Source organism: Sorex araneus, chromosome X (genome assembly GCF_027595985.1).
Source record: "Sorex araneus isolate mSorAra2 chromosome X, mSorAra2.pri, whole genome shotgun sequence".
NCBI classification, from domain to species: Eukaryota; Metazoa; Chordata; class Mammalia; order Eulipotyphla; family Soricidae; genus Sorex; species Sorex araneus.
Window position 1 is genome coordinate 182,009,653 of NC_073313.1, and position 22,749 is coordinate 182,032,401.

Below are 22,749 nucleotides of genomic sequence, written 5' to 3' on the forward strand. Positions count from 1 at the left end.
AACAGATGACTGGTTAAAGAAACTTTGGTACATCTACACAGTGCAGATGTACCAAACATCTATGCAGCTGTTACGAGAGATGAAGTCATGAAAATTTCTTATAAATGGATAGACATGGAGAGTATCGTGCTAAGTGAAATGAGGCAGAAAGAGAGGGATAGACATAGAAGGGCTGCACTCATTTGTGGAGTATAGAACATCCCATGAGGCTGACACCCAAGGACAGTAGATACAAGGGCCAGGAGGATTTCCCCATAGCTGGAAGACTGATTCATGAGTGGAGGGGAGAAGGCAGATGGAATAGAGAAGGTATCACTAAGAAAATGATGGCTGGAGGAACCAGTCGGGATGGGAGATGCATGCCGAAAGTAGATAATGGACCAAACATGATGACTTCTCAGTGTCTGTGTTGCAAGCCATAATGCCCAAAAGTAGAGAGAGTACGGGGAATATTGTCTGCCATAAAGGCAGGGGGAGGGTGGGAAAGGGGGGGTATACCAGGGATATTGGTGGTGGGGAATGTGCACTGGTGGAGGGGTGGGTGTTTGATCATTGTGAGATTGTAACCCAAACATGAAAGCTTGTAACTATCTCACGGTGAATCAATAAAATTTTAAAATTTTTTTAAAAAGAAGAAAAGCTAGGGCTGGAGAGATAGCACAGCGGGTAGGGCGTTTGCCTTGCCCGAGGCCAACCCGGGTTCAAATCCCAGCATCCCATATGGTCCCCTGAGCACCGCCAGGGGTAATTCCTGAGTGCAGAACCAGGAGTAACCCCTGTGCATCACCAGGTGTGACCCAAAAAGCAAAAAAAAAAGAAGAACAACGGCTTCCTAGGGAAGGTGGCGCCGAAGTGCAGATGGGAAGGAAGGTGGAAATTTTCCCATCAGCTGCAACCTTTCCTCAGAGCTGGAACAGAGGGCATGCGGGAGGGAGGGCTGGGCCGGCTGGTTCTGGAAGCTGCTGCCAGCTTTAGCACAGGCCCCTGGAGGAAGCCCCTGGAGCAACTGCATCTGCTGGGAGCCAGGCCAGCAGGCTCAGTGCGGGGGGCCCAGGGGCCTGACCTCTCTGTTCCCCACGTGGCATGGAGCTGGGCTGAGCTGAGTGGGATTTGGAGAGGCTTCTGGGCTGCCATAGTGATGTGGGACAACCCCCTCCACACACTGCTCTCCGCCAGCTGCACATCTCCTGCCCCTCCCGGCAGGCCTGAAGTTCCCGTCCCAGGGATGCTCAGGTGCAAAGTGAACTTTCTCGCTCAGCATTTTTACCACTTATTTATTCATATTTATTCATTATTTTTCACTTGGGGTTTGCCTTCCTATTCCTTTTGTTGGCCCGGGGTTGCGGGCACCTGTCTGCTGTGTGGTTTGCACACTGTACTGGCGCCGGGGCCCGGGCATGGAGCTGCAAAGCCTTGCTTCACACATGTGGGAGCGCAGGGTCTGAACTCAAGGCCTCATGCTCACAAAGCAGCCAGTGACAGTCACCCCGGGCCCTCAAAGTGAAGACTCTCCCCAGGGATGCGGCTGAGGCCCTGGCTTCCACCACTGCCACCGCCACCGGGTGGGTCCCCAAGCAAAGCTGGGGGCTCCACTCACACAAGTGGGCTTTTTGCAAAGTAGATAGGTGCGAGTTCTGCTTTGTGGCTGAGCCGAGGCTGCCCTGCACCGTGGGGCGTGGAGGGATCCTGGCCACTGAGGGGGACAGGGTGCCCCAGACTCAGATGCACGCCAGGAGAAGCCTTGGGAGGGGTAGGGAGCTCTGACAGGCTGGGACGCTCTTCTAGACGACAGACTCCCCGCAGGTGGACATGACACTTGCTGCCTGTCATTCTGGCTCGCCCAGTCTTCGTGGCAGGGCCCCTCACTGCTGTGACTCTGTCGTTGGCACCGGGTCCCCCAGAGAGATTGGTTCAAATCCTGGGTCCGGTACCTGGGCTTAGCACCCTGCTGGCCACGGGGCCTTTGCCGATGGAGTCAGGTGAAAGGGAGGGCACTTTCCAGGGCTGTGTCTGCTGTGTCTGCTGCCAGCATGGGGGGCAGGTGGTTACCACCCCTGGCTGTGGTGCTCTGAGGATCTCCGCTCTGCTGGAAAGCAGGGGACAGAAGGTTCTAGATGGCAAATGGGAGAGAGCGAAGGGGCAGAGAGTCCCGGGAGGGAGCAGGGTCCTCTCTTCCTGTGGCCCCGGCTCCCATGGAGTCCAGTGGGGCTTGCTCTGAAATGCCTCCTTCTCCCCCTTCCCCCCACCCAGGGGCCTCCAGCACCCTGGCCCTCAGTCACATCGCGCAGGAGCTCTCAGGAGGATGGGCCTGAGTGAGAGCACCCAGATGGCCTGAGCTGGCCCTGCTCTTCGGGGTGTGCACCCTCAAGTGGGCGTGTGGTACATCCTCGTCCTCGGGGCCCGCCCGGAGCCTGGGGCCCGAGGCAAGTTCTGCAGAGACAAAGGTCATTTAGGGACCAAGGGCGCAGCGGGAGGGTAGGCCTTGAGACGGGCACCCTGGCCTGAGATAGGCGAGATGGGCAAAATAGTTCCAGCAGGAAATGGGCCCCCGAACTCCAGCAGTGTGTGTGTGTGTGTGTGTGTGTGTGTGTGTGTGTGTGTGTGTGTGTGTGTGTGTGTGTGTGTGTTGGGACCAAGAGGGCTGTGGCCACAAATAGGAAATGGGCCCCGAACCCCAGCAGTATTGTGTGTGTGTGCGTGTGTATGTCCCAAATGTTCTCAGGCTGCTGACATCGCTCAACTTCCAGGCCACTCACCCCTTGGTTAAAAAGGGGGGCTAGAGCAATAGCACAGCGGGTAGGGCATTTGCCTTGCACGCAGCCGACCCGGGTTCGATTCCCAGCATCCCAAGTTCCCCCGAGCACCGACAGGGGTAATTCCTGAGTGCAGAGCCAGGAGTAACCCCTGTGCATAGCCAAGTGTGACCCAAAAAGAAAAAAAAAGCATAAATGGCCAACTCAAAGTGTCCAGAGGGCCCTTCAGGGCAAGGCCACCCCTGGAAGCTGGTCTTGTTTGGGCCCTGAGCTCTGGGGGGAAGGATGAGGGTGGGTGTGCAGAGGAGGGAAGCGGCTGGCCCAGGCTCACCGTGGGAAGGTACCAGCAGGGCCTGGGTGGGACGAGGTATGGGGCACACGTGACTCCAGGTCCTGCATGGCGGCTCCAGGAGGACGAGGGGGCCCAGTGCCCGGCTTGGCTGAGGGTTGGGCACGGGGGAGACAAGTGGCAGAGCGGCTGGGAGGAGGAGTGCAGGGCTGTCGCGGTGGACACAGCTCTCTAAGCCAACTCCCCTCACCCGGTGTTCCAACAGAGGCGGGCTGGGGTATCACGGTCCACTCAATTCCTCATCACTGGGACCCCCCATGTGTGCCCCCGCCTCCCTTTGCATCTGCATCAGGCTCCTTTTAAAGCAGTTTAGCCAAACACGGCAGGTCCACGGGCCAGTGATAGTACAGTGGGGAGGGCACTGGCCTCATGCGTGAACAACCCTGGGTCCATCCCCAGCACCCCATGTAGCACCCCTCCCCCCAAGTCCTGCCAGGTGTGATCCTTGAGCAGAGCCAGAAGTAAGCCCCGAGCACAGCTGGGTGGGCCCAAAATAAACAAAAACCCTCAGCAGATCCAGCAAAGGGCCCGGGCCCCAGAGAGTAAGTGAAGGTGTTGGTGTTTCCCCGACACACCCTTGACCCCTGGGCACGTGGCTTGCATGAGGGCACACGGACCCGGGGAAGCCACACCCACCGTTCATTAGCTTTCCTTCTCCGCTATGTCACCTGGGCTATTTCTGTTTTTGTCTCACACTTTCAGGGGCTATAACCCATGTGGTCTGCAGTTACATGGACTTGAAAGGATTTCAACCACTTAAAATTTTCTTCCCCCTCCCTCCAGTATATTATAAAGGGACAGTTATCAAAATTAAAATTGACCCTCCCAAGGAGCTTTGGTTTATGTGAGTCAAATCAACATTCTCTATAAGAGATATTAAAGCCCCAAACTGAAAAATACTAATTTTGAAACACTATACCCAAAGCTTTTTTTTTTTTTAAATAAGGACCATATTTTCTAAAACCAAATAAACTTGAACAGAGTGGCGGTGTTTTTGCACCTTCACAAGCCTTCCCTCCAGCTGGGGGAAGCAGGCCACGTCTCTGCTCCGAATCCCCCGATGCCCGTGTGGTCCTGGTGTCAGTGGTGGTGGCCGAGGGGCCAGGGGGGCGCGGGCTGCACTCCAAGGGGCTCTATGTAGTGAACTCGAGTGACGCGCCGCGCTGGAGGCTGCCAGCCCCAGGCAGGACGGGCCCTGGGCTGGGCTTTAGCTGACGGGGCAGCTTCCCTGGAAGGATGGGCGGTGGGTGGGCTGGCAGGGGTATATGAGACCGCAAAGGGGCTCATGAGGGGCCCTGGTGCTGTCCCCGCTGGCCACCCTGTACTGACATCCCCACACACCACCCCTCTGCTTGCTCAGGTTCCCAAGCCCAGAATGGGCGCTCTGGAGGGTGCCCTGTCACTCTCTCCGTCCTGGCAGGCAGAGAGGGGAACTGAGGCAGTGGGCGTGACCCTTGTGGGATGTACTACTTTGGAGCCGTATCCCACAGCCAAGGGCAAGCCCACCCTTACTGCTGCCTCCCAGCCTTCCTGTCAGTGGGGGTGGGGTCTGCACCCCAGTACGTCCCCTCCTGGCATTGGCCCTGTCCTGCTCTCCCACTTGTCATCTGGAACCCAGAGCATGCTGGCCGGGAGCAGTCTCCCTGCCCTGCACCCCCAGGCCTGTCTGATCCCCATGGGTCTCCCTGAGCCCAGGCTCAATCTACCCGACCCCTCCAGCAGTGCTCCCAGCAGCCGCCCTTTAGGCCCTCCCCAGATGTGGCACCTCCTCATCTGGCCTCTGTCCCGTCCTCCCCACTCGAGATCTGTCACTGTGGCCTCAACAAGGGGCTCCGAGGAGCTCGGAGGGTTTGTACGAGGAAGGTGACAACCATGCAGGAGCTACACCGGCTTGGGGACAACCATGCAGGAGCTACACCGGCTTGGGGGTCCCTGTCTGCTCTTTCTTGCATCTGTGCCGTCGGGGGCCTCATTCCTTGGGCATGGGCCGCCCCCAGCCCCGTCCACCCTCGGTGGGGCTCAGCTTATGCTCAGGCCAAGAAAATGAGTTGGTTTGACATCCACGGTGTGAGCAGGGGCTATCCTCGGCGTGCAGGGCGTGGCTGGGCCTCCGGTGCCACTGCCGTGAGAAAGAACACGCCCCAGGAGTGCCCCCACTGCAGCTCCCCCCGACCCCGTCAGCCACCTGGGTCCAGCCAGCGGGTGCCCGGGGCAGCCTGCAGGCAGGGCAGCGGGAATTCACTGCGAGCCACTGAGATCTCCGAGGTGAGTAACCACCAGTCGAGGAGCGACTCTGCGGTTTCGGAATCTGACGTGTTTTAATAGCCAGACCTGCCTGGCAATTAGGAAAATCCCCAGACGGCAGCTGGGCTTGTACAAACTTCCACAGACAAAACAGCTCTGTTTTTTATCTAATGTCTGGAAGCAAGACGTCCGACGGGGGATGGCCCACCTGGGTTAAGCAAGCTTATCCCCTGGCGCGGGCGGGCAGATGCCAGCTGGGCTTGCCCACGGCACACACTTTGGGCTGGAGAAAAGACCGGAGGGACCGTCAGGTTTAGAGGGGAATCAACCCTGGGATGAAAAATCACAGCCACAGAGAGCCAAAGGAGAAGAGGGGCCTGAAGCTTCAGGCAAAGGTCACCCTGGAGCCTGATGCATCGTCAGTGGCTTAGCATCGCATGACCTCCCGTGGTGGCAGGCTACTGTGATGTGTGCTAGCGGCCACTCACACAAGACATGCTTTGCATGAGCAGGTGGGGACCACCCCTGAGCAGCTCTTCACTATAACCTCGCTAAATGGCACCACCTCTGGCTCGGAGCAGGCCCTGAATGTTGGATGGCTGAAAAAAAATGAATCCTTAAAAAATGGTACATCCTGCTGCTCACAGATGCTTCCCACATTCTGATGAGGTGTAAAGCCAACGGGAGAGAGGAGAGAGAGGAGAGAGAGAGCAGCGTGAGAGAGGAGAGGAGAGGGAGAGAGGGAGGGAGGGAGAGAGAGAAGGAGAGAGAGGAGAGAGAGAAGGAGAGAGGAGAAGGAGAAAGAGAGCGAGCTCAATCTGAGTGTCAATCTGGCTTTCGGGCACCCAGCATGCCAGGATGGACTTTCTGTCATTAAAATTTCTCCCTGCCAGGTATTTAGTTAATTTATATGAAGCCAAAATCAGGTCCTTCTTAATAGACTACTAACAAAATGGGCGTTTTCTGGTCTCTTCTCCAATAACACCAGCATTCATTTTAATTTTCACCTACTTTTGAGTGTTCCCCTCCCCCCAGTTAAGAATAGTCTCATCTCCCGGGATCTGGTTTTTGTCCTACTGTCCCCCTGGTGACCTACCAGCACCTATCAAAACATACTTATCTGGGAAATAACCTGAGCTGTAATTTTGCTGTTGCTGAGAGATGAAATGTTTGGACCGAGCACCTGTCCCTGCTGGGCATTTGGGCCAAGGCCATCTCTCCGGCTTTCCAGTGACAGGCAGTGTTTTATATTACGGCTAATTAATAGTCTTAGGATTCCGAAGAATGTACAGAACCCGCGTTGCTTATTTTGGTTGTTCCCAGAGAGACACTTCTTATTACGCATGTGGAAAAACTCAAGGATCTAAACAACGGTGTCACTCCGTGGCCCGGGCCCAGGCGGGCAGGGTGCCTGTCCCAGGGCATGGGGGCACTGCCTCCACCAATGTGTCTGGCTGGGCGAAATGAGTCTCCTGACCCCTGGACATGAAGATCCTGGGGATTTTAGTCCCTCCATCCTCACCCAGTACTCAGACAAGATTCCACACCAGGCACACTATTAATGTCATAAGCCATCTTTAAGGACATCTGCTAGAGACAGACCTTCACATAGAAACTTAAAAAAATACTTTTAACATAATACATTGTACTGCATAGAACTAGAATTCAACATAATACATCACACTGCTAAAACTGATAAATATCCTACCTGCACAGTGTCACTGCATTAGAACAAGTCCCCTACCAAGGGGAGTCAAGACCGGCGTCCCCGAGGCCACGGGGGAACTATCTGAACAGCAGGCACACTAAAAAACCAGCAACTAGAGGGTTATGAACAAGAGGTGGGCACGGAGAGTGCTTTCGAGGGGGCTCTTGGGTCACAACAGGAACCATCTGAAATACAATTTGAGACCAGCAGTATACAAAAATACTTTTTAAAAAAACAATACTTCCAACAGGTAGAGTACCATGTAACAACCACCTCCCCACATCAGCGTGGTTCTCGCTGTTGAGGAATATGGGGACCATTCAAACTACTGGTCCCAAGCAAGCTGACGATGCACGCATGCACACACACACACACACACGCACGCACGCACGCACGCACACACACACACAACCACACGGGTTTGGGAAACCGGTGCTCTGCTGCACACCAGCCCTGCACACACACACCACACATACAGAGCCTCGGGTTCAAGTAACCTCCGACAACAAAAAAAATTAGAGGTTTGGAGCCTTTCCCCCCCTTCACTTGGGGAAGGATGAACAGAGAGGCAAAAAAAAAAAAAAAGTCTCAGTGGACTTTGTGTTCTCTGCATGTGGTTTTCTAATCCACTCATCAGTGCTTCCCTGGGAGCTTAATCTGGCATATCGATATTCAACTTGGGAGGCGGGGGAACATATTTCCCAGGGCTCTGGGTTATAACTACCCTGGTCTTTTTTCCAAACATGGGACCGATTTTCGGGGCTTCCGCCACCGATGCTTCTTCGGCGTCTTCATTATCTTCATGATGCAGATCGTAGGAGATGTTCCCGTACTCGCGCAAAAACGGGAAGATCTCGAGCAGAAACTGGCAAAAATCTCTGCGAATGCCAAACCACCAATGGTTGCCCCCCTTCCGCCGGAAAGTGGTGGCCATCAGGGTGATCAGGGACAGCCACAGGGGCACGAAGAGGGAGACATAGGAGAAGGTGTTGTGCCCGTCCAAGCGGTGCACCAGCAGGATCTCGAAAATGAGCAGGGGCAGGACGATCAAGACCCAGATGATGGCCATGGTCACGTGCGTCCGCCGCTGCTCGGCCACCACGTCCAGGGAGCGCAGGAACAGGAGGGACCAGACGATGTAGTAGAGGACCACCAGGCAGAGGAAGGACATGAGGATCCACAGGGGCACGAACACCACCAGCCACGGCCAGCGGATGATCCTGTCGAGCCGCAGGGCGATGAAGATGAACTGCAGGATGTTGACAGAGCACAGGATCTCCAGCTCCAGCGAGCGGTCGTGGCGGAAGCCCCAGACGCAGGCGGCCACGGCCACGGGCGACACGAAGAAGAGCGGCATGAAGACGAGCAGCCAGAAGTGCGTGCCCCGCTCCACGCGGTCGCACACCAGCACCTCGAACAGGAGCAGCAGCATGTGGATGCCCACGGCGATGAGCATGGCCTTGAACTCGACGCAGGCGCCGCCCTCGGCGCGGTAGCGGGGGTTGCGGGCCCACACGGCGGCGCCCACCGCCGCGCCCACCATCGCCAGGCCCTTCCACAGCCAGATGGGGGCGAAGACGGCCCAGTAGCTCCACTGGATGACGCCGTCCAGGCGCAGCGGCAGCAGCACGGAGAAGAGCAGCAGGCAGGCGTAGATGAGGAACTTGCTGGGGTTGAAGTCCTGGAACAGGCCCCGGGGGTTCATGGCGAGGCCCGCGCGGCCGCGCCGGGCCGGGCCCGCCGCCGCCGCCGCCGCCGCCCGAGCGCGCCCTGCGTGCCTGCGCCCCGGTGGGCCGCGGCGGGGAGGCCGCCGAGGGGGCGCAGCAGCCGCCGAGCCGCCCGGCGCGCCCGCAGCCCCCCGGCACGTGCGCGCGCCGTCACGTGCGCGGCGGCCGCACGGCGGGGCGGGGCGGGGCGTGCGCGCGCGCGTCTGTCCCCGGCGCGCGCGAGGGGGGGGAGTTGGGGGAGGTCCGGCCCACCCCGACCCGGCCGCGGCTCCGGTCGGTCACTCGGCGCCCATCCTTGTGCACGGCGGCAGCGGTGGCCGGGGCCTCGCACGGGGGGCTTGCAGGCGCGGGGCGGGGGCGGCCGCTTCCTGCAGGCACCGCAGCCGGAGAGCGGGCACTGAGCTCACATCCTCCCCACCCGCCCGCCCGCGGGCTGAGCCCCGGGGCCCGCCCAGGGGCGCGGCGTGGCCGCCCCCGCCCCCCGCCCCGCGGAGGCGTGGCCGCGGCGCGCGGATGGGAGCGAGGCGGGACCGGTAACTGTCGGGAGTGCGCCGCGCCGGTGCGCGCGTGCCGCGGAGCCGCGCGCGGGCGTGGCCAGGGGGCGCTGGGCTGGGGAGCATTCCCGGGACTGGGCGTGGGGTGGAGAAGAGGGCGGGCCAAGAGCGCCCGGAGGCTGTCGGGCTTCCTGGTGGCGGGTGGGGGAGGTTCTTGCAGCTGTCCAGGTATCCAGGATGTGCCAGACAGGCAGGTATTGAGGAAGTTTAGGCTCGCAGGTCCCCTAAAGCGGAGGAGCCAAGGCGAACCCAGCTCTCGGGGCCACACTGGGCATGAGGGGACCGAGTGGAGACCCAGACTCAAGGCTTTGGACTTCAAGTCCCTGAATCTCATTTTGAATCTACGTCTCATTTGGCTCACCCGCAGACCTCATGGGGCAGCTTCAGCGCAGGGACACTGGGCTGGAGACCAAGAAACTTGGTTCCTTGGAACAGGGAAGTGGCGCATTGGTAGAGTAGCATATTTTACAACATTATTCACTGATTTATAGAGAAGTGAGGCCTAACCAGTATGGGAAGGTTGGTTTTTAATTTTTTTAAGTTGTGCTGGTATTGTTTAAAAATAATTTATCAGTAAACTCTTCAGTGCATGGTTAGGATGCACAGAATACTTGAGGATGAACTTTAGACTTGAATGTTTCAGTTGGCACTCTTCATTTCTTCGTGATGGTTTAGAAAACATTTTTTCCCTGAGACTACAGAAAGTTCACACCCAATATTGTGGTCCTCAAAACAAATCTTGCCAGGTTGGCTCTGGGAAATAGACTGCTAGTGCACGTGTGGCTGTAGGTTCTCCGCTCACCTTGGGTAGAAGACAAATGCATGTCCTTGAGCCAGCCGAGAGGCCATTGCTTCTCCGTCTTTTCAGCAGTGTCATCATGGAATTATACCATGTGATGATTACACAAGGAAAGATTATAAATCAATTCTCGGACTGGAAAAAAAAAACGGGTCAGCAAGTATGCAATGAGATACAAGCCTCTTGTGAGACACTGGATATCAGCACCACAAACATCTGGGAACCTGGTTCAGTTTTTGCTGCCACACGGCTGACAAACCTAATCAGATTCGTGCCTTTCTACCTACCTAGGACTCAGTATCCTGAGCTACTGGGAGGTGGGCCAAGGTGGGGGGCTGGCAGGAACAATCTCAAAGGATCAAGAGTGCCAGCGGACAGATGACTGGTTATAGAAACTTTGGTACATCTACACAATGGAATACTATGCAGCTGTTAAAAAAGATCAAGTCATGAAATTTGCATATAGATCAACATGGAAAGTATCATGTTAAGTGAAATGCGTCAGAGAGAGACTGACATAGAAAGATTGCACTCGTCTGTGGAATATAAAATAACAGAGTGGGAGACTAACACCCAAGAGTTGTAGAGATAAGGACCAGGAGGTCTGCCCCACAGCTTGGAAACTGGCCACACATGCTGGGGGAAAAGGCAGCTGAGATAGAGAAGGGAACACCAAGTAGAGGTGTTGGGAGGACCCATTCAGGTTGGAAGATGCATGCTGAAAGTAGACTACAGACCAAACATGTAGTCCACTCAATACCTCTATTGCAAACTACAACACCCAAAAGGGGAGAGAACAAAAGGGAATGCCCTGCCGCAGAGGCAGAGTGGGGTGTTGGGGGTTGAGGTGGGGGTGGTGGGAGGGATACTGGGATCTGGTGGAGGAGAATGGGCACTGGTGGAGGGATGGGTAAACCATCACTATATGGATGAAATGCAAACACAAAAGTTCATAAGTTTGTAACTGTACATCACAGTGATTCTCTAATAAAAAAAAATTTTTTTTTAAAAAAGAGTGCTGGCGGGTCTGTGGGGCTGACCTGGCCCCTGAAGGATGCTCTCTTGGCCCCCTCTTCCTTCCTGGGCAAGTGAGTCCTGTTTGCTGTCCTTCCTGCCTTGCAGAGAGTATGTCAAGGGCTCAGGTAAGAAAGAGGGGTTTCCTGAGAGAAGGGGGAACCGCAGGTGCACCCCCAGGAGCTGGTTTTTCCAATCAGCATCCACAGGATGTGTGTGATGGGCCAGTAACCTCCGGTCTTTAAAGGTCTCACCCCCAGGAAGATGGCTCAAATGGTAGGTGACAGGCTGCCATGTGTGAGATTTGACCCCTTGTACTGCTTGTTCTCCCAGCACCACTGTGCATGGCCTGGGCCTCTGACCCCTGAGACAAGAAGAAGGAAAAAACTAAGACCCCACAGTTTCACTGGCTTCATCCTTGGCCAGAGGCACTGGGAAGTTCCAGGGGAGACTCAGATGAGCAAACCCCACTGGTCCTCAGCTTTAACCCTGAACCCTCATCTCATAGGTATCCTCTCAGAGACCCTTGTTTTCTGCAGTGCCCAGCTGGAGTCATTGTGGGGACAAAATTAGCAAGTGGGGATCTACCCCTTCCTCCGGGTTGGAAGGGAATCCTGGACTTTCTTGTCCTATTTCCTCTTCAGAAGGGGTTTGCTAGCTAAGACAAAGTTTTCTTAAAAAAAAAACAAAATTAAGGGGCTAGAGCGATAGTACAGTGGGTAGGATGTTTGCCTTGCACGTGGCCAACCTGGGTTCAATTCCCAGCATCCCATATGGTCCCCTGAGCACCTCCAGGAGTAATTCCTGAGTGCAGAGCCAGGAGTAACCCTTGTGCATCGCCAGGTATGACCCAAAAAGAAAAAACAAATTTAAAAATTTGAAAAAAAATTTAAAAAAATTAAACATGGGAAACTAGGTCAGCCTCACCCTAACAAGGACTTTTAGAAGCATACAGGATTGTTTTAAAAAATTGTGTTGGGCTGGAGTGATAGCACAGCGAGTAGGGCGTTTGCCTTGCACGCGGCCGACCCGGGTTCAAATCCCAGCATCCCATATGGTCCCCTGAGCACCGCCAGAGGTGATTCCTGAGTGCATGAGCCAGGAGTAACCCCTGTGCATTACTGGATGTGACCCAAAAAGCAAAAAAAAAAAACCAAAACTTTGTGTTTCCCAAAGTGGTAATACCGACCCAGGTGGATGCTATAGTTACGAGGGCCAGGTGTAATCAGGGAGCACTGTGTTTGCATAAAGAAGGCAGAGTCCCAGAGAGGTGCTGAGTAGTTTGTTTTTTATCAGTTTAGTTTTTTTTCTTTTTGGGTCACACCCGATAATGCACAGGGGTCACTCCTGGCTCTGCACTCAGGAATTACCCCTGGCGGTGCTCAGGGGACCATATGGGATGCTGGGAATCAAACCTGGGTCGGGCCGCATGCAAGGCAAACGCCCTACCCGCTGTGCTATCGCTTCAGCCCTTAGTTTAGCATTTTTTTTTTTGAAGTGCCCAGTAGTCAAAATAAGATTGGGGGTCTCTGGTTTGGATGACTCAATACCTGGAAATGGGTTTATATGGAAAAGAAGTGGGAGCTATTCCTATGAGCACCGAGTGAGGAGTAAAGCCGGAGGAGGTGGGGGGAGGCTGGTGGTTCTGTGACAGGACAAGCCCTACAGATCTCGCTAGAACAGTGAGAAACTCTCCCCCGGTTCCTGGAGCCAGGGATGAACGCGCCTGCTCCATCACAGACCTCTGCACTGCCGTCTCCAGAGGGCCTTGTCTGAGGCTCCCCCAGTGACCCTCAGCCGCAGTGGCCCAGCTGCCACACTCCTGAGAGGTCAGGGCCAGCTCTGGGCTTGTGCCAAAGTCCTAAGTGGGGACTTGGGTGTGCTCCTGGCTACATCCCTCCCCAGCTGGCCTGCCAGAGGCCAGAGGCCCTGGCCCCTGGTTCTGTAAACAGGAGGAACATCCGTTTCCCCTGACGTGGTCAGTCTCTGGGGGACCTGCCTGTGTGCTTGTATTTACTCCAAGCTGATTTAGCTTGTTGAGCAGGTGCGGGCCAGGGGCTGTGCACTGCCTTGAGCCTGGCAGGCCAGCGTGATTCTTCTCTTTACGGAGGGCGGAGACCTGTGTGTGCTAGCCTATCCCTGCACTGGGGGGCTGGGGTCCTCAGTGTTTTTATTGTTGTTCAGCATCCTTACCCCTAACTTGGGCACTTGCAGGAACCTGTGTGCTTGCCCCCCACTCACCTGCTGGCCAGACCACGTCCTGGGGGTTCCCTGAACATGCCACGGGGGTCTGCCAGCTTCCACAGGCCTGCCGTCGTCTCCTCGGCCGGCCCGCTCCCCTGGACCTCCCACCTGTGTCCCAAGACCCAGACAGGGCACCAGAGCCTGGGAAGGCCAGACCCTGGAGGACCGGTGGCCTTTCCTTGACCCTCACAGAGTCATGGGCTTTGTTCCTACCAGGGGACTCATTTCTCGGAGCTAAATCCGGCCGACTTAACCCCCCTCCCCCCACGGGTGCTTACGTCTGCAGCCAGGGCTGAGAAAGGTTGGGTGAGTAAATTAGGGACTTGCTGTGACACTGCTGTCCCAGGTCCAGCGGGTCCTCTCTTCCCTCCTTCCTGGGAGCAGCGAGGGCAGAGGCATCACCCCCACCCGCAGAGTTCAGGGCCTCGAGGGCCCTCCACCTTGGCTCAGGACCTTCTGTGCCGGGCAGCTGACTTCTTAGTTGCTAGTTTCAAACCGCCTGCTGTAACAAATCTCCACCAGCTCAGCAGTTTGAAACAATGCCATTGTGTCATGCGACCTGGGTCTGTAAATCTGAGGTCCAGGCAGAGGGCGGTGGGGAGGATTCTCCCGCCCCACCGAGGCCCAGACCAAGGTACCAGCAGGGCCCTTGTTCTTTCCCAGGGGCTACGGCTGGCAGAGCGGCTTTGGTCTGTCGGCAGAATTGGTTCCATGGAGACAGGAGTCTGAGCTTCCCATTGCCCCGTGAGCCCTAGACAGGGGGTGGGTGGGTGCAGGGGGGTGTCATTCTCTGCCTCCTGCATTTGCTGGCTTGTCACCCCCCACCCTTCTATGCCCCCTCCTTACGCTTTTCAGATCCCCCTTGGCCACGTTTCTCCCACCCACCAGCCTTTTTCCCATTTGTAATGGCCCGTGGGATTTCCGGCAGATCCAGGATAATCTCTGTTAAGGTAAGCCCAGTAGTTACCTTGACTCCAGCTGCGGGGCCCGGCGGCACCAGCAGCGACACGGTTATTGTGTGAATCAGCAGACGGGGCCAGGGAAGGCCGGGCCCCGCGAGGACGCCGCTCACACGCAGCCCAGGCGTGGGTGGCTGAAGCCCAGCAACAGTGGGATCCTGGGGTCCCATCCCAGCACCTTGTGGGCCTCTGAGCACAGCTCAGCCCCCGCCTGCCCAGCGGAAAAAGACCTGCTCAGAGCCACATCACACCCAGGAGGACACAGCCTGCCGGGAAGCAGTGGCCACTCTGGGCCTGGCACCAGCTCTGTGGTTCTGGCTGTCCTGGCTGACGCTGGGTGCATACCACAAGGTACTCCCAAACTGGCCAGCTCCCCGAAGCAGCCGGGAGCGGGTGGGACAGAGCTTCAGCCCTTGCTGCTGGGCTCAGGGCCCAGGAGCCCGTTGCGAGCTGGCCTTGCAAGGGAAGGGTCTGTCCCCAAGTCCCGGGAGCCCTCCCCCAGCTGTTGGTGGGGTTGCACACAGCGGCTTCTTCAGGAGCTCTGCGTGGCCTTGTTGGCTCTCAGCACCGTGCTCCCGGTAAGACGAGCCTCCAGGAGTGAACAAAAAAACCTGAAGATGGGGACAGTAAAACAAAATACGGGCTGGGACCCTCTGGGGCTTAGGCTGGCTTTTCACCAGCTTTCCCCTAAACATGGACTCATTTCACACATATGACCTGAGGTCCTGTCCTCAGCAGTGCTCGGGGCTGACTCCTGGTTCTGTGCTCAGGGAGCACTCCTGGGTTCAGGGGACCATATATGGTGCTGGGTTCCACCCAGGGCCGGCCGCGTGCAAGGCCAGAGCCTCACCCCCTCTCCAGGAGTCAGTTCCCACTGTGGGCTGTTGCCCTGCAGTCACTCTTCACCATTTTAATCTGCGTGTGCGCTTAGTCATCATCCCGAGACTCAAGGTCACGTCTGAATCTCACACAGTCAGTGTTTTAGTGGTGCTTGAGGGGCTTGTTCCTGGCTCAGTTCTGGGGGTCACTCTTAACAGTGCTCAGGGTTCACCCCAGCAGTACTCAGGGATCATTCTCACAGTGCGAAGCGGTCCCCCCAGAAGTGCTCAGGAGTCACTCTAACAGTGATCAGGGGTCACTGTGGCAGTGCTTGGGGGTCACCCTGGCACACTCAGGTATCACTCTCACAGTGCTCAGGGGTCACTCTAATAGTGCTGAGGGATCACTCTAGCAGTGCTCAGGGGACCTTACAGTACTGGGGGTCTATCCCAGGTCCCTGCCACCCCCATACAAAGCATGTGTTCAATCACTTGAGTACCTCCTCTGAGAGGGGTTCTTGGTTACTTTCTCTGGTCACTTTGGGGAGCTGCCAAGTTCGGGTACTTCACACTTAATGTAAATCCACTTACAGCATGCATCGGGGCTGTTATCTCAGACCGTGTCTGTGGTGCAGATTTGGCCTCTGACCTGTATCAGTACCAGTTTATTCATCTCTCCCTGCACCCTCGGTGGGGGTGATGCCTGATTTCAGCCTGGTAGGACTCTTGTCCTTCCTCTTGCATTGAGAGACCAACCCCGAGGGGTCCTGGCTGACTTGGCTTCAGCCCATCTCTGGGGCCACACCTCACTGTCTTCCCCCAAGTCCCTGCCCCCGTTGCTGCCTGAGGAACTGTCATCTGTGCCTGGGAAAGATGCTTCAGTGGGAGACACCACAATGCACCAGGCCCGTTCCTGGTCCCTCAGGTCTTGTGGCCGGGCCAGCCAACAGGACACAGCATGTCCTCAGCTCAGTGACCGGTGACTCTGCTCCCCAGTCAAAGCGTGCACACACACACACACACACACACACACACACACACACACACACACACACGGTGCCGAAAGAGCCAGCGTGAGCTGGAGGGCTTTGAGGCCAACTCAGGCCTAGAGAGAAGTGCTCAGGGCGAACATCAGGATGGCTGTGGGTCTGGACGTGCTGTTGGCTTCTCTGGGCTACGCTGGGAGGGCTCCCTGGGGCACGGAGGCTGGGACCATGCGAGACCCAGAGACTCAAGCCCCAGCTCTGCAGCTCAATCAGCTTGTGTCCCTGACCAAATGCCTCCACCCGAGTCTCATTTTTCCCGTCTCGAGGTGAGTAGAATAATCTGCTTCACAGGATAGAAGTGAGATATAGTGCACGAGAGAACCTGGCACTTTTAGTGTGTAGACAGCACATGTCTATATCTCCCACCCCCCTCTGAAGAATGCCGGCAGGCTGGCACACTGAGCTACCCTTGGTATGATGTTGAAAGTTGGGTGGTACAGATGGGGAGCAGAGTGATCGTACAGTAGTTGCCTTGCACGTGACTGACTTGGATTTGACCCCCATACAGTCCCCAGAGCTCTACCAGGAGTGATCCCTGAATGCAGAGCCAGGAGTTAGCCCTGAGCACCACTGGGTGTGACCCCCCAAACTAAACTAAACCAAAAAAGGTGCCTAATTCAGTTCTCCCACTAGGCCCAGTTCTGCTTTATAAAATAAGGTGCTTGGGGCATCAGGGGCCTCTCAATGCCTCTAAATTGGCTAAACACGGGCATACCTCTGTCCCTCAGCCCGCTCTTGCCAAATCAGAGCTCTTGACTGGGGGATCCAGAATCTCACCATTTTTAAAGCCCCATCGATGATTCTGATGGTCAGCCAAGTTTCAGAACTTGGGGTCAGGTTGAGAACGTGAGGTCAGGTCGAGTGGTTTGGCTCTCAGGGCTGAGCTCATGATTTGTAAGCAGGAGAACTGGGTTCGATCCCCAGGTACCACATGGTCCCCTGAGCACTGCCGGCAGTGACTCCAAGCACCAAATGAGATGTGGTTCAAAAAATAAACCTCCCAAACTCAGAACCCACAGCCAGAAAAGCCTCCCTGAGAAGCCTTCTCAGCCCTTTCAATCTGTTTCCATGTCCACCAAAGTCCCCGTCTGTCCGGGGGGTTGAACCCGGGGCCAGGCACATGACTCAGAGCTCAGCCCCTACTGCTATCACAGACAGTCCGTCTAGTTCTGTCCCCGTAGCTGACTCAAGACAGAATCACAAGCTGGGATGGAGCATTGAGAAATAAATCCTAGCACCTGTCCTGGGTCCAACCAGAGCGCATTTGCAAGCAAAGCCAACAGCTAACCATGGGGGTCTGGGGTGCATTCTCACCACGCACCAGCTGAGTTTAAAAATACACGTGGGGGCTGGATCTACAGTCCAGGCCAAAGGCCCTGACCACCAGCCTCGTCCTTGGCACCGAGCATCTTGCTGCCCAGGATACAGAGGGAACCAGCTGTGCCCTCGCGGCTCTCACATGTTCTCTGGTTGGAGCAGACACATTATTTACGTTCCAGGTGGCCCTTGCCAAATTGCCTGGAAAACAAGCAATAAACTTCCCAGCTTCCTCACAGCTCAAGGTAGGAGTGAGTTGTGTGATGAATTCCTGTTGCAAATCTGGGGAGAGGACACCCAGCCGATTCCTTGAGCTCTGAGTGCTTCAGGGAGTAGGGGACGTTCACAAGGGGACTTTGCTTTATTCTAAAGAGGTGGCTTTCCAAAAAAACCCACAAGCTCCACAAAATGGTTTCTGACCACTTAGAGTCACAGAACAGATGAGATGTGTCAGCCAACGGGGCCATCGAGAGTGTTCTGTGATGGGGGCGGAGGTTGGCGTGAGTGGGGAACAGGGCGCAAAGGGGAGTTTTTGAGCTACTAAGGAAACAAATCCGAGGAGCGTTTAGAAGTGGAGTGGAGAGAGGCCGCTGTGGTCTCCGTTTGAATGGAAGGGACTTCAGGGGAAGGAGAACAGGATTCCACTGCTCAGTGGAATCACGGTGACAATGACAGCAGTCCAGAAAGAGCTGCCAGAGTTTAGTGTGGACTGTCTGCGGGGATGGCTGGGGGCCGGGGGAGCAGGGCTTCCGCCCACGTGTCTCAGAGGACGGATTCCGGCTCAGAGAGGTGAAGCATCCGGCCAGGGTCACAGAGCGATCTTACAGGGCATGAGACAAAATAAGGCCCACGCTTGTGCATGCCCTCCTGGCCACAGTGTCCGGGATAGAGTCCAGGCATTCCTGCCAAGGCAGCTGCCAGTGGGGCTTTGTCGTTGCTGCGGTCGGGGTGCTTGGGGGCCACACCTGGTGAGTGCGCTGGGCCAGGCAGGGCCGGGAATGGAGCCCAGGGACCCCCCACGCAAGTCCACACCTTGAGCCACATCCACCCCACCCTGGCCCAGAGCTGTATTTAAACAATAATTTTCAAACTGTTTCCAAGCCAGTGTGCGTGTGCTGGCCTGGGGTGACTAGAGAAGCGAGAGAATAGAGTGATTCCATCTCCCTTTCTGATGGGATAATGCCGCAGAGCCTGGGAGCAGGGCTCTGGAGAGATGCCACAACCGCCTTGTCCCCGTCCTGGAACCAGGGACTGCAGCAGGCGTTGCCGTGAGGAGTGGCCTGAGGCTGAGGCCGGGGCCGGGCTCCCGGGATGTGAGGGCGTGACAGAGGACTGCGCAGCTGGGCTTTCTCCTTTCCTGTGACCTGGCCGGAGCACGGCCATTCGGGGTTCAGCCATGAATAGCCGCATCCAACAGCAAGCTTCCGGCACCGCCCCCAAGTAGGTCCTGCACCCCTGCGTTGTCCTGATCTTTGGGATAGACGGCAGGTGCAGTAGCAGCTGGCCTCTGCCCTTCACCCCCACCTGGCGCTCGGGGACTAAAGGAGAGATCATGGTGAAAGCAGGGCATGTGGCCACGCCTCTCCCACCACGCACTGGGGCTAACTCCCTGCTGAAATCTGGCGTCCAAGCACACACTGTTGGTGCCAGCACTGGGCTTGGTTTCCTTCTTAAACACGGGGCTGGGGACCAGAGAGAGCGCACAGGGTTAAAGCACGTGCCTTGCATGTGGCTGACCCAGATTCAATCCCCTGAGTCCCATTGGGAGTGACTGCCAAGCACAGACCCCAGAGTAAGCCCTGAGAACCACTGGCTGTGGCCCTAAACCAAACCCAACACACACACACACACACACACACCAGAAACACACACACACACACAGAACTAGAGGATAGTCTAGGGGTTAGGGCACATGTAAATTTGTTCCTTTGAATCCTGGCACCACCTTGGCCCATAATTTTTGGTGTCTCTTGCAGTCTCTGCTCTACCAAGAACTTGGGGGTGAGGGGGGGCTACATCTGGCAGTGCTCAGGGCATACTCCTGGCTCTGCACTCAGGGGTCACTCCTGGGGGGCCATATGGGGCCCTGTGGATCGAGCCGGAGTCAGCTGTGTGCAAGCCACATGCCCTACCTGTTTTAGTGTCTCTCTGGCCCCTTCCCCAAGATTTTTTTTTCTTTCTGGGTCACACCTGGCAATGCTCAGGGCTTACTCCTGGCTTTGCACTCAGGAATTACTTCTGGTGGTGCTCGGGGGACCATATGGGATATTGGGAATCGAACTCGGGTTGGCCGGGCACAAGGCAAACGCCCTACCCATTGTGCTATCGCTCCAGCCCCTCCCCAAGATATTTTATGGTTCTCTGTCTTCTGCGAAGGCTGCTCCTCAGCCCCGTGCCTTTGGGGGCAGCTTCTCCCTCTGCCCTGTCCATGCCAGGCAGTGCGATTCCAAGCCTGCGTTTCTTGCCTTCGCCTCTCCCTGACTCTAAGAGCTTTCACTCCCGCTGTCACTCTGCTTCCTTTTCCTGCAAAGCGGGGTGTGGGGCCGCACCCCACAGGCCTACTGCTAGGACTGGTTGATCCAGGAGGGTGTGGAAGGTGAGGCCTGGGGCTGGGCCACGGGCACTTTCCCTCACTAGAGCGGATGTCCTGTTAGCAAGCATGATGCCTGCAACCAGGGGGTGCCTGCATTCCCCGAGACACGGGCTAAAGATTTCCTGTGCCCCGCCACGAGGTTTCCTGTGGTCAGCCACGGGGCTTCCTCTTCAGCTCTGTTTTGGGTTAGAAAGAGGTCAGATGCCCCAGATGCTGTCAGGATGAGCTTGGGAGAAGGGCATATAATTTGACAGAAAAAGGCGGTCACTATGAAGGGCATACAATTTAATGGGGAAAAGACCTCACTATGTAGGCATGTACTGAAAACTGACCCCACTCGCACTCCAGAACACTCAGTTCTGAAGCCCCTCACATCCCAGACCAGGTGTAATTTCCCTTAAAGTCTCTCTCTCTCTCTCTCTCTCTCTCTCTCTCTCTCTCTCTCTGTCTCCACACACACACACACACACACACACACACACACACACACACACACACACACACGCTCCTAAATAAAACTATTCACTAACTATGGGTGTGGAGAGATAGTACATGGGTAAGGTTCTTGCCTTGTGTGGGCCTGACCCAGGTTCAATCCCTGGTACCCCATATGGTCCCCTGAGCACTGCCAGGAATAATTCCTGAGTTCAGACCCCAAACTAACAGAAAGCATTCACAAAGTAAATAATTAAAAATTAAAAAAAAAAAAACCAACCAGACTTGATCCCTGCTGTGTGACAGGCACTCCCTACAGCCTTCCATGTTTCACACCACATGGGATTATTTACTGTCTCAGAGTCTGCCATGCTGGGGCCTGAGAGAACCTCAACAGACTGACCACATGCTCTGCACGTGAGAGGCTGGGCCTGATGGTCTCCCAAACAACTTAGAGGAGTGAGTCATGAACACTGAGCCTGGAGTAGTCCCTTAGCATTGCCAGCTATAGCCCCAGACAAGCAAAAAAAAGTCGCAACCCCGATTCATTTCTTCTTTCTCTTCTTCCTTCTATTCTTCTTCCTCCTCTTCCTCCCCTCTCCTTCTACCTCCTTCTTCTCACATTCAGTGATACTCAGGGGTTACTCCTGGCTCTGCACTCAGGAATTACTCCTGGCGGTGCTCGGGAAACCATATGGGAAGCTGGGGATCAAACTCGGGTCGACCATGTGCAAGGCGAATGCCGTCCCCTCTGTACTATCGTGCAGGTCCACAATTTCATCTCTTTAGATCAATCGTACTTGGTGCTGGAGACGGGACTCAGTGGGAGAGTACATGCCACGGTGGAGAAAAGCTGGCCTTGGCTTTGATCCCGACACTGCTCAAAAAATAAAAGTAAAATCAATATCAAGCAGTTACATGGTGTGTTCTGAGCCAGGCATGGTTGCAGGCTCCAGAGCGGGTACGGTCCCTGTCTGCAGACATGGATGGGCAGGGCCTCAGAGTGCAAGGCGGTTTGCTCAAGCTCAGATAGCAAGCAGCCTGGTGGGGGCAGGGGTGGTGGGATGGAAGGGGGCACCGGTGATATGAGCCCAGAGTCTCATTTAACCATCAGCCTTGGCCTCTGTCATGGCGAGCAGGAAGCAGCATTCACTGAGGCCGTCTCTGCCCCATACACTGTGGGAACCCGAAAGGCAGGTGCTGGTGTATTCTGTGCTCCGGAGCTGGACTTGACAGGGAGAGTTGGACTGCCCTCCCCCGCCTGATTCTGCCAGGCTGCCGCCAGTGGGCCCGGAGCTGTTGGCGGGGCGTCCCGGCCCAGGTGCAGCAGCCCCTTCGGGTGATGCCCCACCACACATCCGCTCATTAGTGGCTACCAGGGTGGCTGGCCTGCCGCCTGGGCCCGGAACCCCGCCAGCCCCGCTTCCTGGGGTGTGCCCCCAAAGCTGCTTTCCCAGGCTCATAGCTCAGGCAGGCGCGGCCCGGGTGGGTGCCTGCCAGCGCGGGCGCTGGGTCGTGACCTCCACCTCTGAGCCCTCATCGGACACCCAGGATCTGAGACTTGGCGCAAGGACTAGAGAATCCAAAAGGCAATTTTTATAGGGCGCGGGGGTGGGGGAACAAATCTGACCCACGGTTTGGCCAAGCCTCAAGCTCCTGTCAGACAGGAGGGCCAGGCGCTGTGCTGGGCTCGAAGCTCGGGGCTGGCTCCTGCCCAGGGGGACGGACCCCCAGCGATGCTCCTTCTCCTTCCTCTCTCAGTCGTGTCCCCGGCACCCAGTGAAGTGGGGGAATCTCAGGGGCGGGGTCACCTAGCAGCTGTGCCCTGCCACTGCCCCCGGCCCTCCTGCAGCGCCCTGGGGTGCCTTATCACATGGGTGCTGGGAAGGTGAGGGCGTCAGACGGGTGTCCTCTGCAAGCCCGGGGTATGCAGCATGGAGGGTCTTCTGCCTGGGCCCCGTAGAGTCTGGGGTCCACGGGAGCATGGGGATGCCAGAGCCCCCTCCCCGCCAGCACTCTGGGCAGTGTCCGGGCCTTCCTCTGTCATGTGAGCTGGCTCCCGAGAGCAGCAGCGGCCGGTGGGAGAGAGGTGACCCCCTCAATCTCGGGCCAGGGTCCTTCTTCCCTCCGTGTAGTCTCCAGTCTCTGGATGGGGGGCAGCACAAGATCCTGGGGGGCATGGCTTCCGG

General features: G+C 56.5%; 1 protein-coding gene across 1 annotated transcript; it reads right to left on the minus strand.

Annotated features, from left to right (window-relative positions):
• Positions 1–6,904: 6,904 nt before the first annotated feature.
• On the minus strand, positions 6,905–8,827 carry TMEM185B (transmembrane protein 185B). Its single transcript, XM_004608151.2, has one exon. The coding sequence runs from the start codon at positions 8,757–8,759 to the stop codon at positions 7,707–7,709; it is 1,053 nt and encodes a 350-aa protein (XP_004608208.1). The 5' UTR covers positions 8,760–8,827; the 3' UTR covers positions 6,905–7,706.
• Between the last annotated feature and the right edge of the window lie 13,922 nt (positions 8,828–22,749).

Coding starts and splice junctions, on each gene's coding strand:
- TMEM185B (XM_004608151.2), bottom strand. CDS start 8,759: ATGAACCCCCGGGGCCTGTTCCAGGACTTCAACCCCAGCAAGTTCCTC.